At 35.9% G+C, this 23,047-nt stretch overlaps 1 protein-coding gene across 6 annotated transcripts in view; it reads right to left on the bottom strand.

Moving 5' to 3' along the window:
* The window catches only part of NAV3 (neuron navigator 3), a 373,689-nt gene that overhangs the window by 202,546 nt on the left and 148,096 nt on the right, over nt 1–23,047 (bottom strand). For 5 of the 6 annotated variants that reach the window (XM_027071189.2, XM_027071190.2, XM_027071191.2 and 2 more), the window contains exons 6-7: nt 4,112–4,180; nt 795–934 (exon numbers count right to left, since the gene is read on the bottom strand). In XM_027071189.2, coding sequence (XP_026926990.2) covers nt 795–934; nt 4,112–4,180 — 209 coding nt within the window. The remainder of the gene's footprint in view (nt 1–794; nt 935–4,111; nt 4,181–23,047) is intronic. The other variant, XM_053226519.1, reaches the window with a different exon arrangement.

Genomic DNA, 23,047 nt, shown 5'->3' with positions numbered 1-23,047 from the left:
CACAGACTTCCACCATACCTCCTTTCTTCCTGATGATTTGGTGATTTGATATTTCCATTCTGCACTCTTCAAGAAAATAAAACAAACATGCATAACTTGTCTCTTTAGGGAAAACTAAGGTCACATTATTTCTGTGATAGATTAAATATCTATCCTAATTATGCCTCAATTTCTGATGCCCAAAAGACTTACGGCATTTATGTTAACTGAAGCTAAATATTCAAATAAGTTTAATATAAATTTATCAATTTATAATAATTGTTCATAAAACATAAGAAGGCAAAAGAGGAGGAAATATTTTTGGGAGAAAGATTTTAGACTTGGGTATACAATTAACCACTTTAAATTTTTTGTAATGTGTCATTTATTTTTGAGGGAGAGAAAGGAACAGAGTATGAGCAGGGGAGGGACAGAGAGAGAGGGAGACACAGAACCTGAAGCAGGCTCCAGGCTCTGAGCTGTCAGCCCAGAGCCCGACGCAGGGCTGAAACCCACTCGAACTGCGAGATCATGACCTGAGCCAAAGTCGGATGCTTAACTGACTGCACCACCCAGGCACCCCTACAATTACACACTTTAGAATGTATGAGTCTACTTCCTTAAATGTTCTTTAGAATGAAAAGTCCTGAAGAAAGCTAGAATTCAGGAGGGGGCAGTTTGAAAACATGAAACTGTGCTGGTAAGAACTCCATTCCAAAAGCCATTAACACTGCTCAAATATTGGACTTAGTATGTAATTTACAAGGCTAATACCTTAGCCTTATGCCATAATGATGTAACAGGCAAACACTTACCTTTTTCATTTCCATTTGCATAATTTGGAGGCTTGTTTTTGTCAATGCTGTTAAAGCTCTGACTTCTCCTATTTAAATTAGAGGCTCCCTGGGCTTTACTGCTGCTGCCTGCAGCTGGCACCCTAGAGGGACCTGGAAGCCTGAAATAGTATAAGAAAAACTGTATCATTATTGTATATTGCAAAAACATAGGGGTAGGAGGTGCTGAGCAGGGAAGCCTTAATGGGAAAGGCACAATATAGGATGTTCTAAAATCTATTTAGCAGAAAATTGGTGGCTTAAGTGATAAATGGCTAAACACAAGGATTAAGAATCTTCAGAAAAATTTTGTCTCACTTTTCAATAAATCTGCCCTCAAATGATATTAACAATGTAGAACAATTAGAAATAATGTAACCTTTAACTTAAAAAGTCATTCTTACCATACCCCTAATAATAATAATAATAATAATAATAATAATAATAAAATTTTGACTTAAAACTACTATAACAATTACATGAAAAGCAAGGGAAATAACAACACAAATTTATTATGTTCTCAGGGTATTAATCACCTATTTGCAGTTATTATTAAGTTGTTCTTTTCAATGTATGGGGCATTTGTTTTTATCCTACATAGCTGTAGCCTAAGTCAACTTGATAATAAGAAAAATAAAGGTACTGAAAAAACTGCTAACAGCAAATGCTTATAGTATATCTAAGGTAGTAAGCTACTCTTATTAAAACATGGTGCAGAGACAAGGTCATGAATTAATTTATATTTCATTGGTCTGCCTCAATTTTTTTTTTTCTGTAACTGTTTTACCAAAAATAAGTACCAAGACTCTACTGGTTATCTTGCAAGTATGGCCAACTGATCACAGAGGTGATATAACAAGAAAGGATGAAGGTCTCAGAACAAGAAAATCTCTATGAGCAGAATGATAATGTAAAATACACCTACAGTGACAGTAACTTTAGCTATTCTTTGTGTACGGAAGACAGACCACAAGGAAATACAGACAGACTGTCTTAAAATTAGGGTAAGTTTCACATTAGGGTGTGATTTAGAGTTATTTTACATGGACTAACACTAAATACCAATGTGGATAATTTATTTCACTGCTAAAGTAGTTTCCACAATAAAATTTCAAGTATCAATTATTTCATGAATTGTGCCTAAAACATACAATCACTATATTTTATTTTATACTATTAACATACTGTATGTATAATAAACAATCTGTATCAATTAAAACTAATGTTGGCGTCCTAGGTCATATTTAAAAACATGATCTTAAAGGATGTCAGCATCTTTGCCAGCATTTGCTGCCATCGTGTGAATGTCACTGTGTACTTCTCTGACATTTTCTATTTTAAAAGAAAAAAATCCAGAACTTGAAAATGAAGCACTGAAATTTTTACTGTTCTCTCATATTATATTTTTTAAATGAAAGTATAAAATAAAAATAACTGTTATATTGATGCACAATATATCACGATTTCAAGATAAGTTGTTACTATATTCGTACTTTAACTCACCTTTATAACTGATACATTACCTCCATAGATTATTAGGAAATCAAACTCTTAAATACTATAGGTACCTTTAAAAAATAGCAACAGGTATTGCAACATGGAATGAACATCAGGAAAACTCAAGTACCAGCTTAAAAACAGAAGTTCTGCTTTCTTGGAATACTTGGTAATTTCAAAATGTTGATTGTATTTTGGAGTTTAAATACATATGGCTAATAAATAGCTCCTTCGGCTGTTTTGCCAATTAGAAATTGCCTCACACATGAGATTGGAACCTTTTCGATGATTCCAGCATTAACTTTTGCTCACATGGATCCACAGGGTATGTAAGGACACCACAATTAACTACAGACACCAAGAATTTTGAGTACCAGTGACTGCACTCTGCAGAAAGAACTCAATTAATTAATTTGGCCAAATGTCCCAATCATAATAAATCTGAGAACTACTCCTGCAGACACAGCTACAGACTTAGAAAGTTCATTCCAAACTCACATGTATAAACACATTTTGTCACACAACTTGCCCTGCTTGCAATGAAACTTGACCTGTTTCTAGAAAGCAATTAAAATACATTTTAATCTTTACCATGACCCATGAAGCCAAATGATCTTCAGTTCTCAGAAGAACAAATTAAAACAAATTAAAAAATCCATTTGCTCTTCTCATTACCCTAATGTGACAGGCAGCCAGAGCTCCAGATCATTCATCAAAGTAATAAAAAGAGAAATAAGAATGAAGCCAAAAAAAGACAAGAGAGAGAGATATTCTATTAAATCAAAGTACTAAAGTATATTTTATATGCATGAGCCTTAGAAGTGGTAATAAAAAATGCTTATTGTACATGGCAGGTCACTGTTCTTTGCACATCTGAATTCATATAATTTTTCTTACTTTTAATTAAATACCCTTTACATTTTTCTCTCCAGAATCGTTTAAATTACCATGGAAATGAACATAACTTAGAAAACCAGGGCAAGAGGAAAAGAACATACCTCAAGTCAAGGCATCAGAAGCAGTCCTTGTGGTCAAACAGTGCATAGTATGTATGATACATTATCAGAGCAGTGATTAGGGAGCCACCCCTGAGATACTCCTCCAGTGAGAGAGGTGGCACATATAATCACATAATAATCAGGGGTGCAAAACACATTTGCTGTGGCTCCACTCAGCTGCACCATTGTGCCTTTGGTAACTTAACAGTTTTAAAAACACATCACTTTCAGCATCAGTTATAAAGCAGTATTTTCCATAATGCAGTCATTCACTATAACAGACTGTCTTTAAAATATGTATGTCATAAAGACGCAACAATTTAAACTATTATAGATAAAAGAACAGTCCAGGTTAACCTGGTGACCTGGTGCTAACCTACCCACAAATACCTGCCAATATTCCTCAATTCTGCTTCAAAACATGCAGTAATTAATGCATGCCCATTTCAAAAAGCAATCACATTCTTGTGTGACTTCCAGATTCTGTAACCTGGAAAGAATGGGGCCTTCAAAGTCATGTTTTCCTTGACTTTCTCTAAGCCTAGAAGCTAGACTTCAGCCCAGTTATAACACTATATGTAACAAAACCAAAACAGAAGAAGCCAAAACCCATTTAATGATCTAACACAGACATGCTCATCCCTGGGAATGTGTATGCAAATCCAGTTGGAGGAATTCATCCCTCTAAACTTTTCATCCAGAAGTATGTGATTTATGAAAAAAATTTAGAATGATAGGACAAAATATCACTGGGCAGTTACTTTATTATCACTAACAAGCAATAAATTAGAGATATTAACTGACCTAGTAGGCTTTTTTTGACTGGTTGCAATTCCACTGTGATTAGATTGAGTTGCATATCTGGCTGCCAGACTGTATGAGGAGAAACAGAGAAATTGAATTAAAGAGATTCTTTGAACATGGAAAGAAAGCACAAAATTACAAGAAAACTAGGAGTTAATGAAATGCAATTGGAACATGTATAAGCATGTATAAAGAATAAATTAATTAGAAAATTATGATAATGCAACACATATACCATGAACTTTGATTAATGAACACACTATGAAATAATGCCATGCACCCCTTGTCACGGTATCATCAATGACGTTAAAATTATGGCTGTGTGATATCGTTCATATTATCTTAAGTAGTAGTTCATTGCACAAAAAATTCAATGTTTGTAAATGACTATGAAAACTTCAGGAAAGCTAAAGTCTGACTTTACATGGTACAAAGATCTCCTTCTCAAAAGGTTAAAATGAACAGAAAACATGTTAAGAGTCATTATTTTCTTTAACAAGTTCTTCTAATTTGATGCTTTAACCAAAATGCTATCTTGAAAACCAAAGGACTAAAACATCTGGTGTCTGACAAATGTAATGTATGGTATCTTGAATGCACCTAGAATGTTTTAAGGAAGTGAACAATACAAGATGTTTCTCTAAAGAGAGAGCTATGCAAAAGTCAAATGGTAAACTAGAGTTAAATTCTTCAAAAACAAACTCGACAACTGTTAATGACAACTTCTGGGCATTCTTGAACTATAATTCTTAATAATTTTTTTAAATAAAACTCTTCACTCCAAGACACAAAACAAAGCATTATTTAAACCGAGCTCTAAAGAGCAGTGAATACTTTGCAAACAAAATGAAATTTTGCACTTGAAGTTAAGCTAATTTTGGAATTACCTGAATGTTCCTAAAATTAGTGTTTTGCAGGCTATGGTCAGACCCAAGTAGACCTAAAACATGTTCAGATACCCTGTAATGGTCATGCATTGATGCCTGAGTGGAGAATCACTTTTCAGGTGAACTGTGAGGACCGTACATGATGTGCATGTAGTTTCCAAAGTCTCCAAGGAAACAGGAACAACATGGGGGTGTTAGAATTGGGGTAAAAGGTCAAAAGAGCCCTGATGCAGTTCATCCAGTTGCTTTGCTGCCAAGCAACAGGGATTTTAGTCAAGGCAAAGATTTCTTATGGTGTTGACACGCTTCCTAAGTTAATTCTCCCTCCACTAGGGAGCAAGAAGACCTTTTAGACACTGCCTGGGTAGAAAAGGATAAAATCCGCATAGCTAAGGAGCTTTTCATAGCACTTATTTTTCACATTTGACATGTGAATTATTATTATTTGCACATAATAACATCTGCATTTTAACTCCCCTGGACACTAAGACAACTGGCCCCATCTGCTGAAACTACCTCGGGTGACAATGACATCAGAGAATAATTTAAAAATAAAAACCAAAGTGTGTGAATGAAATGAGATATTAATTTAAAATCTAAATTTAAAATAAAAGCACCCAAAGTGAAGGAATATTTTTTGTGAACTTCTCAGTCTACTTTGTGAATCTAAGAGAAAGAGACCTACCTCAAGGTTCACTACTATATCCTATCCTGTACTCTCCAAAATTGAACACACATATGAGCTGGAGAAATGAAAATGAAATAATAAATCCTTAAGGGAACCGAAGACACCTCATAGGGGTTTCTTCCATGATTTTAAAGAAGTACAATAATTTCTAGGAGGGAAGTGGGTAGGGGGAGAAAATCTAGAGAGGTCAACTGACTTGCTAAAATCAGTTTGGTTTTTATGGCCCATGTGTTCTCTAATTCATGATGAGATAATAATATTCTATGTTTGCCTAGATTTTTGCACCAAACCCTCATATTTTAATCCTTTGACCCTTGGCTTCTGTTCTGCTTCCCTCGCACTTGTGAAACTGTTATGTGAAGAACACGGAGTTTTCTTTAATTCTCACCATACTCTAACATCTTTGTATTTGGCCATATTGCTTACTCTGCCTTTTGCAATCTTTCTCTTTTATAGAGTGTAGCACCAGTGAGCTCACTTGATTTGCCCACCATCATTATTATCCATTTTCTCTTTCCTTCACTGGGTCCTTTTCCTTTATCAAGGTCATAAAGGCATGATTTTTCATATGCCCTCTCTCCTCACACACTTGTATGCATTCTTTCACTTAGCAATTCATTTCTTAGCTAAGATTTTAAATAAAATCTATTATAAAATAGAATTAATGTGTGCATTGCATCCCCAGCCCTCAACAATAACTGAGTAAAAGATGCCCGTTTCCATGATCTTCAAAGTCACCACATTAAGCACCATTTTCCTTCTTTTATCCCCCAGGTCTTAATCAGATCCCTCCTCTAATTTCTTGATTTCTATTCATAAGATCATCATTTTCTTTAGTCCAATGGGCTTGAAACCTCAACAGTTGACTCTTCTCTTTTTCTTTGTAATTATTGCAGATATGCATTCAATAGGCTGTCACGCTGATTCAGCCTCTATAAGTCCATTTGCATGTATGTTCTCTTTCAATTTCCTTGTTTACTGCACTAACTCAAACCCCCAGTACTTCCCACAATGCCTTCAGCTCCTTATTTTCCCCACGGTGCTTGTAATACCATATCCCAAGTTTCAGATGTACAAACAGTCTAGTAATAGAACAGGTGAGGAGGTACAGCTAATGCAATTTATTGGCAAAACAAACACAAGGGACATGTAGACACAGCTCTGAGGCAAGATGCAGTAGATAAATACAGTCAGAACATCATTAAACTAGGAATTTTTAAAACATCTGGATTGAAGGGTATGTATTTTTTTCCTGGAAAGATTGTTCAATGAGACTTCTTCTAACTAGTGGATGATAAAAATATCAGAAACAGAAGCACAAAAGAAATATTTTGAGACTCATTGTGGGTTCCACTGAAAGAAGTATCTGCTCATCTAGCTGATAAAGTGAAATATCAAGGGAATGCTTTTTATTTCCCTAACATGGAAGACAAGAGGAAGAAACTAGAGGCGGTCAAATTAATTTTTAAAAAAATAATAAAACTCATCTGGTCTTCAACACACAGAAAGATCCAAACTACCAGACCTTTCTAATGTAACTTCAGCGCAAATGCCCATGTTGAACTATAATATCCACTTGTTATGAGGATAGAAAGCTTCTCAGAGTAAACAGATCCTGATTGTGACTTACCCATTGTTACTAACTGCTAGTACCTGACCACTCAAAGTGTTGTCCAAAGACCAACAAAACTGGCATCACCTGGGACTTTTTAAAAAATAATGACCCTCAGATCTCATCTGCATTTTAACAGGATTCTTACGCATAATAAAATTGAAAAGGCTGTGCTCTACAGAATACTCACAAATGTGCAATCTTGCAAAAAAAAACCCCACAAAAAACAACAAAAAAACCCCACCTTCCATTCTGTAAAGTCAAACAGCATAATCTAAACATCTCAAGCCATGCCTCATCTCCTATCCTGCAACAGCTTTAGATACTATTGATAGCCTCCTTCTAGAAATCCTCACCTCACATAGCTTTCCTAAAGAAACAGCTACCTCTCCAGCTACTCCTCCTTCCCAAATATAGATCGACTATCTCCACCCCCTAAATTTTGTACCATTATCATGAATATTTTCAAAATTGTAATCCTAGGCAACAGGCGATCTATTCTTCTATTCTTTTTACCTCAGGTGTTCATTTTGTACTCAAATCTCAACCCTAACCTCGAGGTCTCTTTCCTTTCCTAAATATCATCTTGACATCCCCTAGATATTATACCTGGATCTATCACCTAGATTTCTCCCAGATATTCCCAAAATGTTCATAACAATTCATTCTCCTTCTTTCATACCATCCTCCCTCTTTGTCATGTAACTTGACTGTCACCATTTTTTCTGTTGAACAGTATGGCATTGCCTCAGTCATTACCCACTACTTGCTTTCTCTGTCAGTCATCTCTCCCACAGAGCCTAATAACAGCTCTTCTTTGTTATCAGTCCATTTTTTATTTCCAGACAAATCAGATCATTCTTCTCATAATCAACAGAATGAACTTTCCCAAGACGGAATGAATGTCAACCCCGTTTCCTGAAGTTGCTATTGACTCCTCATTGCCCACAGGGTAAAATCCAAGCCCTGTGACTTGGTGTGCAGCGTTTCTTTCTGCTTTCTCAGATTCTTACAGCTTTGTCTCCTCTGCACATCTCTGCTCCGTTTTCTCCACTGTCACCACACCTCTGCTCCGTATCTATAACCTCTTCTCCCACGGGCCCATGGCTTTCTTCATGAGGTTTCCTTCATCTGAAAGACCAATCCTTCTCTTCCCTATATTACAAAACCTTACCGCTGCTTCAAAATCCTGCTCAAATGTCACCTTTTGTTGAAGCATCTCTCAAGTTTCCCAAAGTTAGTTTCGTCCTCCCATGGTCCACAGGTCTTAATTCTTCTCTAATTAGTAGGTTAATATGGGAATTTATCACGATATTTGCCTGTGTCCTGAGCAGATGTATCGTTCACTAGGACAGGAATTGTGTTATGTCAACTTTTGCATTCTAATTCCTCTCATGGGGGTGATATGTGTTTAATCACTAAATACTTGACTGATATTAACTGAGTGTTATTTTTGAACAAAGGTATGTTATATCCCCAACTTTTATGCAGGAGGAATCGTTTTAAGAATGGATATATTGGAAGTATATTAAAGGATGGAACAAAAGACACTCATTTTCATTGTGTCCTTAGTAAGTGATCAGCAGTTCACATTTATTTTCTCACTTGTTCCTTACAATAGTCCTGCAAAGGTGAGACTCTATCCCTGACTGAAACTATGAAACTAAAGATTTTAAACATTCACTTACCTGTATACATTATACATCTTAAAAATAACAGTACTAAAATTTGAACTTTGGTCTGTTAGATACTATATAATCTGTGCTATGCTCTATTATACTATATCGTTTTCATGCAAACTGATTACTAATTGCAATATTTTAATGCTTCTTTTTCTATTAATTCATTGCCCTATGGATTTATATCTCCAAGACAACAACAACAACAACAACAACAATTTCATTGCTGCTACAAATAGCAACTCTTCCAGTATCAAAGACATCTACTTTCAAAATATATTCTTTAGCACTCAGATATGTAATATTAATAATTTATTTCAATGGGTCACTTTATATAGAAATCTAGAATAGGCAATAATACAATTTGAAAGAGAAAGATACTTTTAGTACCGAAGTAACTCTCCTCACAATTCTTCCACGTAAACAATATCATTTAAATTGTTAAGCAACAGGGGCGCCTGGGTGGCTCAGTCAGTTAAGCATCTGATTTTGTCTCAGGTCATGATCTCACAGTTCATGGGTTCGATCCCCACACTGGGCTCAGTGCTGACAGCTCAGAGCCTGGAGCCCGCTTCATGGATTCTGTGCCCCCCTCTCTCTCTGCCCCTCCCGTGCTAGTGCACTCTCTCTCTCTCAAAAATAAACATTAAAATTTTTTTTTTAAATTGTTAAGCAACATTTAATCAGGGCTAGGAAATATGGCATAATAATTATAGCCTCCTGCTCCCATACCCATTGCACAGATGATTAACCAGTCAATCACATAATTCTTTCCTATTGAGCCCTGTGGTAGCTCCAAAATCCTTGGCCAAGACTCAGGTAATCTTTTTTGCCTGAATTGAGAGAATTTATTAATTGAGAGAATTAGAATGAGAATAAAAACTTATTTGAATCTCTTTATTGTCTCATCAAAACATTAAGAAGATTTGAGTGGCTCGGTACAGATTCTTATAGAAGGTTCTATTTCTATTATAGTTATGGGAACAGTAGAACTCCATGCAGAAGTGAAAGTTACATAATCTTAAAAATTATGTAAAATCTTAATGTTTAGTTTTTATTTTCAAAACCAAATTGGACCCATAAAAAAAGAACACATGAATCATTACAAGTTACCAACACATAATATCTGAGTCTCACACAATCCGTCATTCTTTATCTACATCAGCTATTACGAAGTTTCTTCTAAAAAAATATCAGTTGAAACAACTCATATTTGAGCTGTGTTTAATTATTACGATAATTGAACATACTTATTATGACATTTGAAAATATTTTATTCTTATTTATTGATTCTACAGATATCCTTTTAACACCCATGATTTGCCCAGTTAAGAACCTGGAGAACCACAGCAACTTGTTAAGGAGTTGGGCCTTTGTCCTGAGGCAGTAGGGAATACCAAAAGCTGTTGACTGCAGAATAAAGGATAAATTCTCAGATTAGAGAGACTTTCTCTTAGGTGGGTAAAGGAGGAACTAGAGGAGGAAGAAAGTTGGGGTATTTGTCAAGGCTGGAACCCAGAGACCAAATAGGAAATCACTGCTATAATTCAGGCTAGATTTGAAGAGTGTCTGAATGAAGACAGAGGCACAGGAAACAGAAGTAAATGATTAATGAGAGAAGTTAATTGTACCTGGAGGAACTGAAGAAAAGGGAAGAATTTAGGAAGGCTCCTGGTTCTCTGGCTTGAGTTGCACAGGATAGTTACATACATGCAGAGTAGGAAAAGCAGACTGAACATCCCTGGCATAGTGTATGAATGGAAAAAATAAAGACTCGACTTCTCAATCATGTCACTAGTCACAGGGTGAATGAATTAACAGGATATACTGGAAAGATGTATACTCAGTGGTGAATAAACTCACCTTTACAGTGGAGCTAAAGTCAAGATCACTTTAAGAGGAAATTAACTGCACATTCCTCAGAGTTTTTACAGTGGAAGGTAGATATAGATATTATGAAATTTGATTCAGTTTTATGTTGTATTTATTCTAATAAGCATGTATGTATTGATGTAATCAACAGGTTAATTAATCATTAAAGACTTTTATTGACTGCCCATATGTACTGGCACTGGGCTAGAAAAATTCAATTTAAAAAATAAGATTTACACATGCATGGTTTAGGTTTTACTGTGAGAAGTATAACACTTAAAACCAAATATACTAATTCAAACTCCTTTCTAAAAAGTATAATTTGATATTCAATGGAAACTGAATTTACTTCAAGCTTGAAAGGAGCAACATGCAAATATTAGGCAGGTACATAAAAGTGATACATTAAATTTTTCATTTTCTCTAAATTATTGAACTCCAATGTCAGTAGTAAAATCTAGTATATGCGTTAGTAGCACAGGATTTCGACTCAGGCTGCTCTATCTGAATCCCGGCTTAGCTGTTGCTATTCTCTTTGCCTGTTTCCTCATCTGTTAAATGAGGATGACAACTTTGCCTACCTCAAGTTTTTATAAGGTTTGAACTGTAAGTCACTTCAAAGGGTGTCTGGCTTACATAAGTGCTATGCCAGTTGAAAAGAAAATTCAGTGGGATTCAGGTGTACATTTGAGAGTCCCTGAATGAACTAAGTCCTCACAGGAACCTCTAAATATTCTGGTGAATTCAGTACAACATAACTATGTTCCTCGATCCCTACAATTCCTCTGCTCTCTTGTGCTTGGTCTTCCCCACGCCATGCCCTTTGGTTCTCACCTATCACTTTTGAGGTTACTACATTCTTACTCTTAAATCTCACAAGCATGGACCTCTTAGTATAGTAGTTGAGCTTTTAACCTGGCTCTTGGTCTCCAAATTTATAATTACTTTGGGACCATGATTTGTGGAAAGCAAATTAAGTCCTTTTCTCCCTCCAACATCCCCTGGATCCTATTCACTCTTCTTGTTTCCTGAGCTCAACAGTATGAATCCCTGTAGGTCCCCAAAGGACATCCAAGAAACAACATTCCCAAAGTAACATGCACAGGGAGAGACTTTCAGAACCCATAATTCTCAACACTGTATATAATCCAAAAAGTGTGTCAAATACAGAATTTAACAAATGTTAAGTTTGTAATATAGTGGTTAGATGAAAATACAGTTTTGATGTGCTTATAAAATATAGTAAATTTACTTTAATATTTCAACCACCATTCTGTTTTAGATTTGTACTCTTGGGGCATTTGGGTGGCTCAGTCAGTTAAGCGATGGACTTCGGCTCAGGTCATGATCTCACGGTTTGTGGGTTCGAGCCCCACATCGGGCTCTGTGCTGTCAGCTGAGAGCCTGGAGCCTGCTTCTGACTCTGTGCCTCCCACTCCCTCTGCCACTCCCTCTGCTTGCAGTCTGCCCCTCTCTCTCTCAAAAATAAATAAACATTAAAAAAAAAAAGATTTGTACTCTAGATTTCACAATTTGAAAGACAAGGTTAAAATGTCTCAAAAGCTGAGGCATTCCTCAATAACAACAACAAAAACAATTTGTCTTTAAGAAGATATCAAATAAACTACCATAACTCCAAATGTATTGCAAAACAATCAAAAGGAAGTCTCTCAAATGCGGTTGTCCGAAGTTTGCTCTGAGTTTGCTCCCTTTTCCCCCCAGCTTTATCCTTTTTCCCTGAGCAATCTCTTCCACTTCTATTGTTTCAATCAATAAAACATGGTTAAACAAAGTTCCCATGCCTGCATCTCTGGCCCTGACCTCTCTACTGGGCTCCAGAGCCACGCATAAGGCACCGCCATCTAGAGGTCCCATTGAAATATCAACTTGAAGGCCAAGGCTGAACTTTTTTCTCTCCATTTCCTTCATCTGTTTTGATGATTGTATTGTTTTTTTCCTTACTGAAATATATCGCTATCCAATGAGTCAGAAGGAAAGAAAGAAAGAAAGAAAGAAAGAAAGAAAGAAAGAAAGAAAGAAAGAAAGATGATAATTTTATTTCACCCTTATCTCCAAACAATCCCCAAGTCCATTTCCTAGTCAGAACCTCATGTCTATTAACATTACACTGTTCATTTTCCTGCCACTATAGCTGCAGGGTCCCTCCCAATCCTCCCCCGAATGCACATCTTTTCTCTACTCTGTCACCAAGATCATGTTCCTAAGTTATAAATGGCATCATTTTTTCTCTGCTAAAAAAAAAAATCTCCAAGACAATTGTCCTTTACGTTCAAGAAATGAGTCCCCACTCCTAGACATAACATCCAAAGCCTCCATAAATTGACCTCTGCCTGCTTCTCTAGTCTTATCTTTCATCACACCCTGTGGCAATTTAAACATAGAACTATAATAAATTCTTTGATGCTCCTTTCATTAAGAGGTGAAATCTTTGTTCCACTGACACTTTCCTTGAATTTGGGTGGGCTTGTCACTCCATTGACCAACAGGTCACCATGTGAGAAGTACAATGTCCTTGCGACTGCCGTGCTGGGGGAAGCTTTGTGTAATCACTATTCCCACTAAGCTGCCAGACACATTGAGTGAAAAAGTCACCTTGGAAGTGGGTTCTCCAGCAACAGATGTTCTGCCTCCCAGCAGTCTGTGACACCCCAGCCACTCCACCCTTCCCTGTAGAGGTCCTCAACACTGTGGGGCAGAGACAAGCCATCTCTACGGTGCCCTGTCTGGCTCCTGGGCTCACAAAATTCATGAGTATAATCAAATGGTTATTGCTTTGCACATCTATATTTGGGATATTTTTTTGAACAGCAATGGATACTCAGAACACACTTCTATTCACACTGTTTCCTTGTCCACATACTTGCAGTTTCCTGAATATAAATGGCATTTAATTCATCAGTGACTTCATATGAGCTCTTTCCTCTAACTGTGGTCACTGAGTAACTCTGTTGGATTAGTTAGCAAACCCTGATTGAACTATCTGTTTAAATATCTAGGTTTTCTATTACATTGTCAGCAATTTGAATGGTAAAATCATCACCATACCTCAACCACACATCGAACATAATTCTTGGCACACAGTGGGGACTGACTCTTTGTTTGCTAAAAGGTCACAGCTGAAATTTTAAGTCACCAATGAAAAAGAATACTGGGCTCTAATGTAACATATGAAGAATCATTAGGAACAATATCATCTTTCATTAAAATATTTCATTTCATTTCCATACAGCATTCTTTGACTAAGCCCAACTGCACAGTGATGTACTCATTAAAACAAAGATCAAGCACAAAAGAGTTAAAATTTATGTACTTAATACAAAAGTGATTGAGTAAACTAAGTTTTTTAGAGTAAGGTAGAATATAAAGGCAATTTTTCATGTACATACATTCTTTTAACTCCTCATCTATATTAAGAAACTTGAGAGAAAATTACTTTGGAAGCACCCTTTATTCCTCTCTTGTCTATTTACCATTAAGTCTTATAGTCACATAAACATATTATGAGTAAAAATCCCTCTACAGAACCCTTATGTAGTCAGACATTTTGTGCTTTTGATTCTCAAAGAAAGAGAAAAACACACTTAATCATAAAATCACATTTGTCTTTTTAACGGCACTATTCCCAAGGGACCAAGGAGACCTACAAAGAAATCACAAAATAGAAAGTAAGAAATTTCCTGGATATGGGTTTTAGTGGACAATTTATAAATCCCAATTGTACTTTTATTGTTATCATGTTAAAAAGTTAGAAATTATTCCCTTCCAAATACACTGAAAATAGCTTGAGATCTGGAAGAAGTCACCCAACATATATTATAACTAAGTCCATGGGAACAAAGTCTTAAAAGATTTTTAGACAACAATAGATACAACAAAATAAAAAGTTTTGAAGATAGGAAAGCACATCCACTAACATTTTAAGACTGAAATAGATTAAAATATATATCCTTATATATCCTATAATTGCTAAGAGTAGATAAAAACCCATGCATTCAGAATTAAGATTCAAAGAATTCTCTACACCAAATTCTTCCTTTATTATAAAGATTTTCCCTTTTATAGGATCCTTGTGCAGTGTTATAAAATGGTAACTGACAAGCTATTGGCTCTAAGAAAGATGAAGGTGTTCAACCACTTCTGTAAAAATATCTTTTGCGCCTCAAAACCAAATATGTTCCTTCAGAAATATTTAAGATATTCTGCAACAACTATACTCACCATCAGAGTATGTGATAAAAATACTCTGTCCCTATGCTTCAATTTAGCTGAGACATCACTGAAAACAGTTATTGCCTAATCCATAGATGAGTCAGAAACTTAGCTTTCATCCACATGTGTTTCTTTTTAGTAGCTGGGTGGCTGAAATATCATCCTGATTATATGTGAGACAGGTTACTGTGATAACTTATCCCATTAGCGACATATGGTATGTAAATAGATTATAACCTCTGTGTTATCTTAAATTTCAACTGACAGTTAATAAGGCCACCTGCATGGTCTGTTTTTGTGGGATCTCAAAACGGTAACTAGAGAGGGAGATGCCTGTGTAAGATATTACCACATCAAAGTCTCATGCTTTTTTAGGAACGTAGAACTTCAGGATAAAGGGCAACTCAGGAAACCAGGCTCATATTTCTCTCACAATCTTACCATAAATGAAATTTCCCAACAATGCTTTTACTTACACATAGCTCAAAGCACTATCTTGCTCCATGGATCTTTGCCACTTATAATTTTCAGCATGGAGTAAAATTGTATTACAATAAATTGAATGCTCCATTCCAAAAGTTCATTTTAATGCAACTACACACACACACACACACACACACACACACACACAGAGGACCCTGACTACTTTGGTAAAGACTACCCTGATTAGTGAAAAATCTGAATTACTTAATACTTGTAAGACTTAAAAAGTGTTGTAATAAGCACAAAATATGTTAACTATTTCTTAGTACATGTTTCTGAAAATGACTTTATTATACTTATAAAATAATTATGTAACTGAATGCTTACACAGTTTGAAGATCTAGGAAAAAGTCAATTTTTTAGAGTTCTTATAATTGGACTATTCTCAATTTATTGCAAAACAAATGTAATCATCAATACATTCAGTTTCATGTTATGAAGGAGTGGCTGTGGTCTCAAAATATCTCTGATGGTGAGCTTTGGTCCAGAGTCTACCTGACAGTTCTTGCAGGGAAAGAGGGCTGGTTGTGTTTGTACATCTTTTCAGACTAAGAGGTCAGTCAGAAAGGGGGAGTCTCTGGGGGTTGTCAGAAGGGGAAGCTCAGGAAATGGAATATGAAGAGGCAAATGTTAACAGTGTGCTTTATGATAAGGAGGGACCCTTGACTAATGGTTGAAGTCTCATAGGCAAGACTGTCTCAGCTACAGAAATGTTTACAAGTCCCCTAAATCTAACTCGGTGCTCACCCTGTCATCCCCTGATTACTATTTGGTTTTCTATGTAGCTCTAACTATGGGAAAATAATTCAATGGTCATACTGGCATGATTATTATAGTTATTATGACAGTTGCATTCTCTATTGTTAAGTCAGTAAGTTGAATGCAGTCTCTAGTGGAAAACAGATTAATATAAAATAATTTCATATGGTATAACCGGAGGTATAATAATTAAGTCTACATTATCAGTGCTCTATTTGAGAAGTGCCCCCATACATACTAAAAATCAAATCGAACCAAACAACATCTAGTGTTTGGGAGACAATGTTTGTAAAATATATAAAAAGGATGTGAAAATGTCCTATGGTAAAATGTTGAAGAAATAAATTGCAAGTTATCCTGAGTCACAGGATACAATGATACACAAATCACATTGTTGGTTGTTTTAAGAGCAAACTATAAAACACTGGCTAACTATTGTTTTTACTTATACATTTATGTCAAAAAACACAAGTCTTAAGTTAAAATCGAAATTAGTAGGCAGTCTAATACTTTATATATTATCTTCTCCTAACTCCCTTGAAAAAGTAGGGTAGAACTACAATATTTTTATTATCCATCTGGAGACTTAGACTCAGTTAATGGATTTTTATTTTTTTTTAGAGAAGAAAAAAGAAAGTTATCAGAACCAGAAATGATTCCGTCCATGCCTTCTGAGACTCAAATTCATGTTATTGTTTTCCCTAATGTGATGCCATTAGCACGCTTAAAAGGGAATGATGAAGGTTTAAGTTCACAACATCAAGAATAACAGGATAGAAGAGACATCAATGGACAAGAGACTTCAACAGAGTTTGAAAAACTGAAAATAAATGGAGTAATGTTAATGGAAAATACATAGGAAGAGAAGCTTCATCCCAGTGTACACATGCAGGGAGGATTCAGTCTAGAAGAATAAGGAGGAAAGCTGGACTAGGAAATTGGAGGTAAAATGAAGAGACTACAAAAAGGAGATTAATCAAATATCCACATCAATCACTATCAATGACCGCTCTATGGCCGGATATAAACAAACCAATTAATTCACCTTCCAAACAAACAAGAAGCAATTTTAACTACCAACAACTGAATAATCCAAGAAAAGGAATGCTGGCATGGAGGGGTTCCTCAATACACCTGGACTCATCCTTCTAAAGCATCATTAAATGAACATTGGCTCATTATTTCAATTTTTTTTTGAGTTTATTTATTTGAGAGAGACAGAGACAGGGTGAGTGGGGGAGGGACAGAGAAAGAGGGCGACAGAGAATCCCAAGCAGGTTCTGCACTGTCAGCACAGAGCAACCCTAGACCATTCTTAAAATTGTCTATTAGTTACTGACTGCATTCAAACAAATATCAACTTTCAATAGAAACTCAAGACAGATGTTGAAAAGGAAAGAATCACAGTATATGTTTTGATTCCGCAGAACATATTTCTAATACCCATTATAGAAGTACTCCGTTGGTTTGAAAAATCTTGGAATCAATCTGTACAAAATAGAATGTAAATCTTATGAGCCTTAATTTTAAGAGTGCAGATGACAGAGGATGGAAATTGTTAGTGGAGGCGGAGAACTGAATAGAAATGTTAATAGCCATATTTTATAATACAGAACACCCAAAGATATTCTACAGTTGAGTGAGAGAGAAGCAAAGATGTTCCTTCATTATATAAAGTTACAAAGTTAAACAATAAAAGAGCTAAAAAGAGTGAAATTTCACTACATAAGTAGCAATCCTAGGAAGACCTGTCCACACACTAATGACCACCTCTAATTCCTCTCTCTCTCCTTTTCCATTGATTGTCCATTTCTCCTTGATTCTCATCAAGTTACCACAGCGACCACTCCACTGAATAGCTCTCATCAGTCTCCAATGAAAAATCCAGGAATCAGATCTTAGTGCTCATCCTGCTTTTGTGCAAGTTTTGAGGTAGTTGACATTCTGCAGGTAGGTAGGCAATGGTTAGAACCACAAACTCTGTAGCCAGATCGCCTGGATTAAATATACAGTTCAGTAACCATGAAACTTTGTGCAATCTAATTGGTCTTTCGATTTCCAGTTTCGTTTTTAATCTGATAACTATGATTACTTACAATAGCTATATCAGAGGGTTGCTGTGAGGAATGGAATAATTAATAAGTATATAAAGTACTTAGAATGGTGACTGGGGCTACATATAAATTATTATTATTAATCTCCTCCTTCTCCTTAGCCTACTTTCTTCACTTGCTTTCCAGGCAAACAAATTCTGGTTTTCTTCTGACTCTACAGGCTGCCCTTTTTTTAGTTTCCTCTAGCAGGTCTTGCAATCACTCATTGTCTAAATACAGTCTGGCTCTTGGCCCCAGTCCTCATCTTCTCTTCATCTGCATACAGATTTTTGGTGACTTTATTGTATCTAGGCTCACAGTTTTTATAATTTCTATATGTTTGTATTCATAGAATGTTCATATATGGCCTACACCTGTCCCTTAAATACAGTCTTGCAATTCCAATTGCCTTCTTCGTATTTCCTCTTGTATATACCTAGTAGACATCATAAAATCGACATGTCGATAAGTAAATATCTTTCTCCATACCAAATCTGCCCCTCCCACATTCTTTCCCTTTGCAGTAAATGGAATTGCCTTTCCAATGAGAATCTCCTCTCTGTTTACCAATCCCACTTCAAATCTGTCAGCTAATTCTACTGACACTGTCTTCAAAACCTATTTTGAACTTAACTTCCTCTCCACTTTCAATATGGTACTCCAAGCTTTTCTCCATGACCTTCTTCCCTTCTTGTTTTTACCTTCTCCCCATTAAAAACTATTTCCAACAAAGCAGCCAGAGTGACCCCTTGATTTTTATACCTGTTTACACCTCTTTATGGAATATGGTGGCTTCCCATTTCTCCTGGAATAAAATCCAATGTCCTTGCAGTGGCAAAAGGGTCACATCATGCTAGTGTCTCCCTGCTCTTCATCTGAATTAATCCTACTCTTTTCCTGCCTCCTTCCCTCTGATCCATCCCAACTGGGTTATTTACTCTTCTTAAAATAAACCAGACAAGCTCCTAACTCAAGGTCTCAGCTCTTGTCTTCTGTCAGCTTGAAACTCTCTCTCCCAAGATAGCCACACTGCTGATTCTCTTACCTCCTCTGCTCAATGTCATTTGAGTGAGGGCTCCATATTTAAATTTGCAGGAATATGGCTTCTACACAGCATCTTTTTTTCTGGTTTGTTTTTCTCCACCATCAGCTGTCCAGTTAGTGATACATATTTTAATTTTTTATTGTCTCCCATCACTAGGGTAGATGTAAGCTTCAAGAGGGCAAGGATTCTTTAATCTCTTTTTTCCTCTGCTGTATCTCAAGTGCCCAGAAGAGTGTCTGAAGAATGCTAAGTGCTTAAAAAATATGTATTGAACACATTAATGGAGGATGGGAGAGATGGGGAGTGTGTGAATCAAAAGAGAATGACCAAATTAATGAATACAAACTAGTGTAGAAGTATTTTATTTAGCTATATGGGAGTAACTACCAAAGGAAATACCTGAAATAATTAAAGTGTTTACCTCTTTAATAATAACTAAAGGGTTTATCAGACTGGGCATGAGACGGTCTGAGCATCAGGTCGTTGTTTTTAATAATGAGGATGTTATTACTTTGAATTACTTTCACATATTTAAATACAAGTTAGAAGTGGAATGGACAGAAGTGATCAGAGAAAGTGAGAAGGGAGAGACGAGGCTGACTTGAGGTTTCTAACATGGGTCAATATATTTTATTATACATATGACACGATATTTAAGGGGGAGAAGGTATAGCGTCAGTAGCTGAGTTGAGTGTCTATTACATGCCAAGTGTTGTGCTAAGGAGGCACTTTATACATGAATCACTCTCTGAGGACTTCTCAATGCCTTCATGAGGCAGTTACTTCCATTCCAATAGTAGAGGTAAGAACACTGGTATTTGAACAGGTTAAAATCATTTGCTCAATGCCACAACACTGGGAATTGGCAGGCAGAATTTAAAGCCACGTTTGCCTGACTCTAAAATAACCAAAACTGTATAGATGCTGTTTCATCTATAACAACAGAAGTATGAGTAGTCGTCAAGCCTTTTAAACAGTGAAATAAAAGCACAACGTAAGCAAACTGTGTATGTGCGTATTATATGCTCTTTTATTATTGCACTCTCTTGGTTTCCTAAATCAGGCAATTAACAAAAACTCTCTATCCCTTCAATTATTCCTCTCTAGAAAAGAAAAAGTCCCACTTAAAAAATATTCATAAATGTCCTTTGCGTTTCGTTTGTTTAAAGTTTAATTGATTCACTGACTTTTTTGAAGAGCACACTATAGGCCACAACACAGAGCTGAGTTAAGAAACTAATTGAAGCCAGGTTCACGAGGGCTTAAATTACCAGAGCCTTCCTGTCATCTTAAATTAAACTTCCTTAATATACTTTGCAAGATTTATAACCCCAGGCTGAAAAGCTGTAAGCCGTCCCAGTTTCTGAGTGAATCCCCCAGAAGGAAATGATGTTTCCTGGAAAAGAGACAGGCAAATGTCCTCAATGGAAAGAGGGTTCCAAGAGCAACGTGTGTGGCGGGGGTCGCGGGAACCTTTTCAAGGGGCTGCACAGGGAATAGATAAGTCACTCAAAGAACACGTGTCCATAGATTTTGCTATTTGGCGTGCGAGTCCTCTGAGATAGTTCGTATAAATTGCAAGTGGACACATATTTGATTTTCTCCTACAAATGAGAAGCAGAAGGGCAAATGATCAGCTGCGGAAATCATAATCTCCCCAATTCTCAAAATAGCTGTTATGGTAGTTCAGAAAGATATATCTTTGTCGCTGCCTTTCTTACTTCTATGATCTATGTGATTTCTTACCTATTTCTACTTTTACACTTAATTTCTTTTCTTTTTCACATGTTTTATTTCTATAAAACATGAAATCTCTGTTCATGTGATTCAGTGATCACTATTTGCAAGTTGGTAAAATTCACTATGTAATAACAGGAAGGAAGTTATTTAATCATCTGGATAAAAATTAAGCAAAAAGGTCCACATTTTAAGAAAAAAAACCCTCTTTCTTAAAGCTTTTAGCAAATAAAAATCATCATCTTTTACACATAGTATCATATTAACACTTCATGTATAGCTGGACCAAGACATAAGAAAAATAATTTTTTGTTTTATAATCTTCTTTCACTACAGTGATTTACCAGATATTCTTAGGAAGATTATCCATTCATGATATGCATTCTGCTCATTCCTGGCCGGTCTCATGTGTCAGACATTGTGTAAGATTTGGGTGAAATTAAACTTCCTGTCATCTTCCATGTCAACTAGAACTCTATGGTCAAAACTCAACACATGGAAAAGTATGATAAGCAGAAATAACCTGAATGCCCAAAACATACCTACTGATCAAATGAATTTTCTGAGTTTGAAAATTAAAGCATTCTTCTCTACTTTTTTTCTAGAAAAAGAAATAGTATCTTCTGATCTTCTAGTTCAAATTTACAGAAAAGAACGATGACTTCAACTCTTACTAAAGATTTTTATCAATTTTATTAAAACATTTCTCATATTTTTCCAGTTGGTTTAAGAAAGGGTCTTTACTATTTTCAAAATAAAAAGAAAAGCCAGAAAATAGGAGGAACTAGTCTTATATTCACATTAAATAAATGCAAATAGGATGCTTTACATTACATAATCCAGCAAGATCTTTAATCTTTACTCATGCAAAGTCCTTCCAAACATCATTGACAAAGAGAATTTAATTTTTATGTTAAATATATTCACATTTTTGAGAATTGAAGACTTGATTAATCAAGGCTTTATCACTCCAGATATAACCAAGTATTCCTGGGGAACGTTTAAGAAATTTACAATCCGAGTCCCCGCCTTATTTTAATATAGATACTACAAATGGATAATTCCAGGAATAATAAGAATTTCCACTGTACATCATTTTGAAACTAATTGTATTTTAATAACATGACCACCCCAAGTCAAGGATATGTTTAATTATTTTTATTCTACTAATTTTATAAATATACACAATTGTGATTTGGAACTACTTACACTTGCAACTACCCATCTTTCTATTTAAAATTGGAAACAGGTGGAACACAGATTTGTTAATTCTTACATTATCTCATTTCAGAAATAATCGTAGAAAACTACTATGTGTAAGGCCCTGTGCTTATTATTATAATTATTACTATTATTATTACTGTTACGAGTACTACCACACCAGTAATTAAGATATAACAAATCTCACTGTACTGATAGTGCTTGCCTTTTAGAGAGAAGTGGCAATAATAAATAACGGATATAAGAAGTGAATTGAGGTTAAAGGTTGATTAAGGCTAAGCTAAGGAAAAAAAGAAAAAGTATGGCGAAGTGCAATGGGGAGCAGAGATGGGACGCAGGCAGGTTTAAAAGGGTGGTTAGGTAAGCATCAGTGGGAAGGCAACAGATGAGCGGCTGGCTTGAGGCAGATGAGAGATTTAGCCAAGCAGCTATCAGAGTATTCCAGGCAAAGGATCAGCAAGAACACATTGCCTAAGGTGGGAGAAAACCTGGGCTACTTGAAACCATTGCAAGGCTTTGAGCAGAGAGTGACCTGTGCCAGATATGTTCACAGTGTCTTATGCTGTACTGACCCAGTGAACCTAAAAACAACTTCATGAGATGGGCACAGAGACGTCAGGCAAGTTGCCC

The sequence above is a fragment of the Acinonyx jubatus genome, chromosome B4 (assembly GCF_027475565.1).
Source record: "Acinonyx jubatus isolate Ajub_Pintada_27869175 chromosome B4, VMU_Ajub_asm_v1.0, whole genome shotgun sequence".
Lineage (NCBI taxonomy): Eukaryota > Metazoa > Chordata > Mammalia > Carnivora > Felidae > Acinonyx > Acinonyx jubatus.
Note: the sequence above shows the minus strand (reverse complement) of the source record. Positions and strands in the feature narration are given on the sequence as shown.